The sequence below is a fragment of the Sabethes cyaneus genome, chromosome 1, assembly GCF_943734655.1.
Source record: "Sabethes cyaneus chromosome 1, idSabCyanKW18_F2, whole genome shotgun sequence".
Classification (NCBI taxonomy): domain Eukaryota; kingdom Metazoa; phylum Arthropoda; class Insecta; order Diptera; family Culicidae; genus Sabethes; species Sabethes cyaneus.
In genome coordinates, this window is record NC_071353.1 from 103,011,765 (window position 1) to 103,019,719 (window position 7,955).

Consider the following 7,955-nt stretch of genomic DNA (forward strand, 5'->3'; position numbering starts at 1 on the left):
CAAATTTCCCTCTTTATCGCTTTTAGAGCTGAAGCAGACAGCTGATTTTGACGTTTTTCACTTTGCTTATTCGTTTCGATTATACACGCAATTTGAAAGTAACCCAAAAATAAGAAATATAGAACTCACTTTCGTAACAACTATTTGACGACCAACATTTGAAAGGGGCGGATAGGCCAACTGTCAAACAGAACGAGTGAGAGTTCATTTTCCTATGCTACTCCAGCAAAAAATAACTCTCGCTCGGTCTGTTTGACAGTTGGCTTATCCGCCCCTTTCAAATGTTGGTCGTCATTTATTTATAGAGCTTGCTAATTTGCGGTTGTGTTAGTGGTTTGTTTTCCCCCCAGTTTGAAAAACGTAATGGAATAACCAACAGCAGCAGCAACAAATCGCGTGTGCATATATGCGGCATATAGTGTGCGTACGGAAGCTGTCAGCAATCTCAATAACGCAGCAGTTACTCAATTTAATGAGTATCCAGCTTTTTACGCGCTATAATGGTGGCCGCTATAAATTGTGTTCGTAAAATGCGAACAATCTTTTTGACAACTCTGCATATACATCAAATCTGGCACTCTTCTCTTGCAACACTACCGTTCTCTTTCTTTCGTTTACGTCAAAGAAGGAAAGCAAAACTGTGCGAAATGTAAACAAAACTATTGCCTTCCTTCTTTTGCGTAAACGAAAGAAAGAGCAACACTGCCGTACAGGAGAAGAGTGCCCAGTTTTGATGGATGCAGAGTTGTCAAAAAGATTGATCACATATTACGAACACAATTTATAGCGTCCGCCATTATAGCGCGTAAAAAGCTGGATACTATTCTTTATCCAGCTTTTTACGAGCCATAATGGTGGACGTGTTCGTAATATTTGAACAGCATTTTTGACAGTTCCCTAGTACATCACACGTTTTCTTTCCACGCGTTCACGTTAAAACTAAAGGAATGCACGGAAAGAAAACGTGCGATGTATTGGGGAAATGTCAAAAATGCTGATCAAATATTACGAACACGTCCGCCATTATGGCTCGTAAAAAGCTGGATACATAAGGCTGGTCCAGCAAAAAGTAACTTTCACCCGTTTTGTTTACATTTGCGACATTCGCCCTCTTGTTAATTCTATCTATATCACGGTCCTGCTAGGCAGCCATGTCTTTTCAGTCAACATCTAACCATTTGCGTAAAGGAAACAGCATGACACCGCTATACGTTCTGTTCGTTTCACTCTGCAAGGTCGGTATGCTGGCAGATGGGTAGTAGGTAGTATTTTCAAATCAGCCAGATTTTTGCAAATAATCCACGCCGGCAGTAGATGTTGGCTACTGTCAAACACATTGAGCAGGGATAGGGTTGCCAGTCCCTTGATCTATAGAGTTAGTGCCGAAACATTCATCTTTATTTTTGTCATTTTTATATATGTCGTTCAATATTTGAAAGGGCGGATAAGCCAACTGTCAAACAGAACGAGTGAGAGTTCATTTTGATATTGCGATTATTATCTAAAATTTTTCTTTCGTAGGTTTAGTTATGCGCCTAACAGTTGCGCGCAGCTCTGTTGTGGTTGCTCGCAGTCAAAGCACTGACGAACTGACATGACACATAGAAAAAAATCCTTTAAAAACCATCGTCCTACACATTTTGGTTGCACACTAGCACCACCTGTTATGCATGTCGCGGAGTAGCTTGCATTTGCAGGGTTTTATGCTGTAGGATTTTTCCATTTGTATGGTTTTATTCTGAAAACTCGAAGTAACACTCGCGCGCCGCGGTGTGTCCATGTTGCGAAACATGCTTTTTTGAAAAATGAGTGGTTTTTGATTGGACGATGGAATTAACGCGAGTGTCTCGTCTGTTTGTCTGTGGTCAAAGTATCTCTTTTACACTCACACGAAATCTCGTAAGAAACTGTCAATGCAAGAGTGATGAGAAAAGCAACAATATTTCTCTCTCGCTCATCAGCTGAATGCAAGGGTAGCTTGCTTCGTGTTTGCCCGTTCAAACATGGATACATTTTTTACAAACGCAATCAGCATTTAAATTTTATCATTTTCGGTTAACGTATAAGACATTGGAACTGTGTTGTTTGCAAGGGGTCGGTCACTCGGCACAGCCGTTTTTATGTTAAAGCCTAGTATCGACCTGAAAAGAAATGGGCAAAAAGATAGGCCAAGAAATGCTGAAGAAAAGATTTTCCGTTTGCGATTTCTTTACTAGTATGCACCTCACAAGAAATATTGTTTTACTTTCAGATGGCGCAGTTTTACATGCTAGTGAATTAAAACGTCACTTTTCCGTACGGAATAATATCCAGCGCAATTATTACCACAAGAAAAAATGACAGATAATTGCTTGCCTTGCAGTTGTCAAAATTTCTTCGGTAAATACCAGGATTTTTTCTTGAGCTGTTTTCTTTTCAGCTGGATACTAGGCTTTAGGCGACTTGAAACGAGACGAACTGTGCCGATGCTGTACCGGAAGTGCCGAACTGCAAAATTTGTTAAATTCGTTATAATCTGATAGTTCTGATTTTGATGATTTTGACAACTGGCCGTGCTCCCATTTCATATAAAATTGAACCGGATGTGTGAAAAGCCCTAGAAATGTTATTTTTATAAGGCTTTAGAGGTGTGCCGCTTGATATCTCTGAAGTGCCGCGGCATAATGTGCTGAGTGTCCGACCCCTTGGTTGTTTGTAAGTCTGTACGTAATACAACAAAACAAATGTTACCTAAGCAAAGAATAAGAGCATAAACATATAGAAAACTTACACATGCTTACACTGTCAATAATATATGATTTACCTTTGCGCACCGCTATATAAAGCTGAAAAACGAAATATTCGGGAAGCATAATATGATTCTCCAGCAAAATATAACCCACGCTCGGTCTGTTCGACGTTTGGCTTATTCGCCCTTTTCAAATGTTGGTCGACGATTAGTCCGTAAAATTTTGACAACTTCACACCCCTGGTTTTGTCAGCAAACCCAGCAAAACTCTCAGCAATGTCAAAGCCAGCTGACAATTTTCTCCTCATGGGCTCAGGCTCACACTCCAATACATACACAGCCACAGCGGTTGCAGGGCTAGGAGCGCGTTGTGAATCTTGTGCAGTTTGGTTCTCTGTTATTCATTTCCAAATTAATACATATCTAAACACCACGGTTTATTATAGAATAATTTAGTGACGTACCGTGGTATGTAAGTAAACTAGTGTGATTCTAAAAGTCAAAAGTCTCTCGCCGTTACTTATGTCTCTTAAGTTTTGTGTATCCAGCTGTAGAAAATGAAAAGTGTAGACGTCAGTACTTCACAATGCAAGGACTTTTGTCAACTATAGTTCAGTACAATCTATTAAGCATAACGATTTTACCCAGCCTTTCAAGCGTAAATTAGCAAACATTGTGAGGATTTGCTACAGTATAGTTTTTATCGAGAAAAGGATTTGTTTGTGGACCCAAGCCAAAACCCAAAAAGCAACAACATTGAAGAAATAAAAGATCACAATTTTGCGTCTGCTAGTAGTCACAATCATGGCCGTTGATAAAACCGCAACTCGTCAAATGCTGACGATCGCATTTCTCTGTATTTTGTGGTACATCGTGTCCAGTAGCAACAATGTCATAGGGAAAATGATTTTGAGCGAATTTCCTTATCCAATGACAGTGACAATGGTCCAGTTAACCAGCATCACGCTCTATAGTGGACCATTCTTTAATCTTTGGGGCGTCCGGAAGTACGTAGACATTTCATGGAGGTACTATTTCAAATTCATCGTACCTTTGGCTCTAGGAAAGTTTCTAGCGTCAGTCACATCGCATATCTCTATTTGGAAGGTTCCGGTGTCATACGCACACACAGGTAAGCACACATAATTTCATTTGAAAACTCTCAATTAAAATGTAGTCTATATTAAATAACGTGAATGGCGATGACCTAATCAATGGCACAACAAACTCTAAACATCAATTACAAAATCCTCATTTCTCGTCATACCCCATCGTCTGCTGTCTTTCACTATGAATTTTATTCTCTCAGGCCAGTTCGCTACCGTTGAGCGAGAGGTCACACTCGGTTGCCTATAGTTGTGGCCTTTGGGGTGGGAGAGACGAATAGCAGAAAAATCATAAAGCTCGAGCCTAATCATCGTCTTTTTTGGGTGCAACACGTCGGCCTTGGAACAGTGATGTTTTGCTCAATTTTAAGCGTATGTACATTCCAAAACATTCTACAAATGCGTAGGAATGTATTCACATTAGCGACTGCGAAAATAATAGCGGTATACCTCAATAATATTTGTACATCCAACATAAAGTTGTTTTGTTTATTTGAAATGTGCAACACTCTATCGTTCCTTCCTACTATAGCGATTATTTTATTACTATTTTCATCATGATGTAAAAACTGTTTTTACTTCGAAAGGTACCTAAGGTACCTAACTATAAGTTTGCGCCAACATTTTGTATGACTTGACATTAGATTTCTGCATTTAAAGGTACCTAACTCGAACAAAACATTTATGCAATTGTGAAATGCATCGGACGAATTAGAAACACCAGAAATTTTATTTACACAGTTGCAAAAAAAGCCTAGGCTGATAACAAACTTCAGTATTACTCAATTTGACGAATTTAAATGCTGACCTGTGTTTGAAAAAAAAAAAAACAAAACCCATTAACATCAGTTAGCAACTTCATGCTATAGTCAAACCCACTTGCAAAAGAATCCAGTAAACATTTTCTTTTTTTCTTCTTTTCCTTTTTTTCGAGTTATCCAACTGGTCGCTTAATGGCGTATAAAACTCTGCGCTGGGCCCTTTTGTGATGTCAACAAAGTGTCAGGGAGACCTCAAACATCAGTTCTACCTGACGAGACAGGCAATGTCGCCCATTAATCACAAGCATAACCGACTCGCCTATGCCCGCAGGTAGAGGCGTTCCAGCGCCGCGCGGACTCCGCGAACTGACGCTGAGATTTCTCTGCCAAAGGCTGGAATGTCATTTTAAATATAATGATGATGATGATGATTCGTACTACTTGAGTTGTAAAATGTAGTATAGTGAAGAACTGGAGGATTCGTCAGCCCCGTCTAACACCGGTCCTCAATCGCGCGCCTATTATCAATTTTCCATCACAAACAACTACAAACAAACCAATAGAAAGACAAATTTTGGACCGTTAGTGGTTATGAACTTATCATGGCAAATTTCATCTTACACATCCCCCCAGTATTTATGCACTATCCCAAGATAGGTCTACAAATTAAATTGAGCGCAACATGACTTGGACGTTCGCAGTAGTCGACAGAAACTTTAAAATATAGTAGAGTCGCACCCGCTTCCCAACCCTCGAGGCCAAAGAGCTAGTGCTTAGTATCTATAACGGGAATCCTTTGGCAAACTTAAAAAAACCGACCGCTAGAAATTTTATTATTGTGAATTAAAAGCAATATAATATAAGAATTCATTTGATTTTCCCATCCCATGCTACCTTAGAATGCTCCGGCATCCAAACCGGGTTTGATATCCCGCTTACATCCCCTTATTAACTCTAAGCTCCCGACTGATCCAAACAAACCGGCATTTTTGGAGATATTTGTTACAGCTGTGATAGATAGGGATGAGCCCCAGAAACATTCATCTATTAATTATCAGAGATCCCCGTACTGGCTTTATTCTTAAACGGAATAAAAGCACTTTCTGAACAACGCAACAATCACATTTGGTAAATTTTTACCCCGAGTCCCACTTGAAATCTTAAATGTATTTTGACATATACCCACATTCAGAATTAAACGTGACCGCTGTTCATTTACTGATTAGTTAAAAAGCCCTACACCACGTCAAGGTTCAGTTTTATCGTAGGGGCAAAAGAATTCAGTGAACATTTCAACTAAACTAAAGTGATTCTTACTAACATTGAATATCTAAAATTAAAGAAAAGAAGAAAACTTTTTCCAGAATAAATTCCACTATTAATATTTATTCGCGACAGATACGTATTTCGCCTATGACTTGCAGACTTCATCATTGTCTGTTTTCGAACTGAAGAAGCCTGCAAGTCGTAGGCGAAATACGTATCTGTCGCGAATAAATATTAATAGTTGAATTTAATTTGGAAAATGTTTTCTTCCTTTCTTTAATTTTAGATTTCGTATTCTACTAAGACGCTCCAAAAACTTCAATAAGATTGAATAGTCATAGGTATGATTTCTAGATTAAGATTATTTTAAACTGACTAAGGTTAAGATTAAGCTTATCTGGGAAGTGGTCGCAACTAGAATTTAACGGTCATGTACATCTTTTATTTCATTACAGTTAAAGCTACTATGCCTCTATTTACCGTAATTCTTTCGCGGATTATCATGGGTGAACGGCAAACCAAACCCGTCTACCTTAGTTTAGTGCCGATCATCGTAGGTGTTGGCATTGCCACCATGACGGAGCTATCATTCGATACTATCGGGCTGATCAGTGCATTGCTGGCGACGATGGGCTTTTCGTTACAAAACATTTTTTCCAAAAAAGTTCTCAAGGAGACTGGCGTTCACCATTTGCGACTGCTGCACATTCTAGGTCGACTAGCTCTATTTATGTTTCTACCACTGTGGATTTATTTCGATTTATTTAGTGTGATCAAGCATCCGGCCATTGTGAGTAAAAGAAAATTTAGGCCAGAATAACGTTTGTAATCGGAGAGTAATTTTTCAGATAACGGGAGATTACCGAGTTATTGCATTACTTTTCACTGACGGTGTCCTAAACTGGCTGCAGAATATTATAGCGTTTAGTGTTTTATCGATCGTAGCTCCGTTGACCTATGCGGTGGCCAGCGCCAGCAAACGTATTTTCGTGATAGCGATTTCGCTATTCATTCTCGGTAATCCGGTAACATGGATGAACATTTTCGGCATGTTACTAGCAATCATTGGGGTGCTGTGTTATAACCGGGTTAGTATTTTCGTATTGATTTTGTGTAGTATTTTGATAATTAAAAATATTGGTACTTTGTTTATAGGCGAAGTATTTCTCTCGGTTACACCCGGCAAAGGATACGCTCCTGCCTTACACGAGCTCCAACAACAATATTAAGTATCAACCGCTGGAAGATAGTTCACTGCTGGTCGGTAATGGTCACTACAGTGGAAAGAATGGATTCACCAATGGTGGTAATCCTCAGAACGGAGGCATACATCATAGCGGGAGCAGTAGTGGCACAACGAATCTACTGTTGAATAATGGAGGTGCGTCAATAAATGGCACCGGCAACAAGTTACTATTTGTCTAGAATGTGAACTACGCCAGACACATCACAGTAAGGTTGAACGAGGCCATAGGCAGATTAACCACTGCGTCAGTTTTTCGTTGCTTCATTCTTGTACAGTTAATGATAAACTAGTTGATTGAATATTTAGGATAGTTTAAACGCTGTTCATAGTTTTGCTAGCAATTGTAACAAATTAATGCGTGATTGGCGAAGGCAAACGCGCAAGGTGACAGAAGCAGAGCGCTTCACCGATAGAAAAGCTACCTAGAAATCATTTATTTATTATTGACGTTTATATTTTATCTTGACCTTGAAACTATTAAAATATTTGATTTTGTCTAAACCGAGAGGCTTCGAATGCTAACAGATATAACGACAGAAATAGCATGACAAAACAGTATTCATCCGGTACTAAAAAATTGGATGCAGCAAGATGAAAACACTAGCGCAACGTACTTTAAAAGCAAACTATTCATCGACAGGGACAATGAACAAATTTTGTTCGGTGCAATCGTATTTGAGAGTAAAATATTTGTATTCGACTCGACTGTGCAGCATTACTGCGGTCCAAGCAAGGAAAACTAATAAAAGTTGCATAATACGCATAGTATCTATATATTCATAGAATGGTTATGTAGTTCATTTTTTTTAGCTTTTGTGATTCGAGCACGATCCTTACAATCGTGTGGA

The 7,955-nt window shown here is 39.1% G+C and overlaps 1 protein-coding gene across 1 annotated transcript; it reads left to right on the forward strand.

Annotated features, from left to right (window-relative positions):
* The first annotated feature begins 3,086 nt into the window (after positions 1–3,086).
* LOC128738410 (solute carrier family 35 member E1 homolog) lies at positions 3,087–7,867 on the forward strand. Its single transcript, XM_053833511.1, has 4 exons — positions 3,087–3,860; positions 6,317–6,651; positions 6,710–6,949; positions 7,017–7,867. Exons 1-4 carry the CDS (start codon positions 3,533–3,535, stop codon positions 7,284–7,286), a joined length of 1,173 nt encoding a protein of 390 aa, XP_053689486.1. The 5' UTR covers positions 3,087–3,532; the 3' UTR covers positions 7,287–7,867.
* Positions 7,868–7,955: the final 88 nt, after the last annotated feature.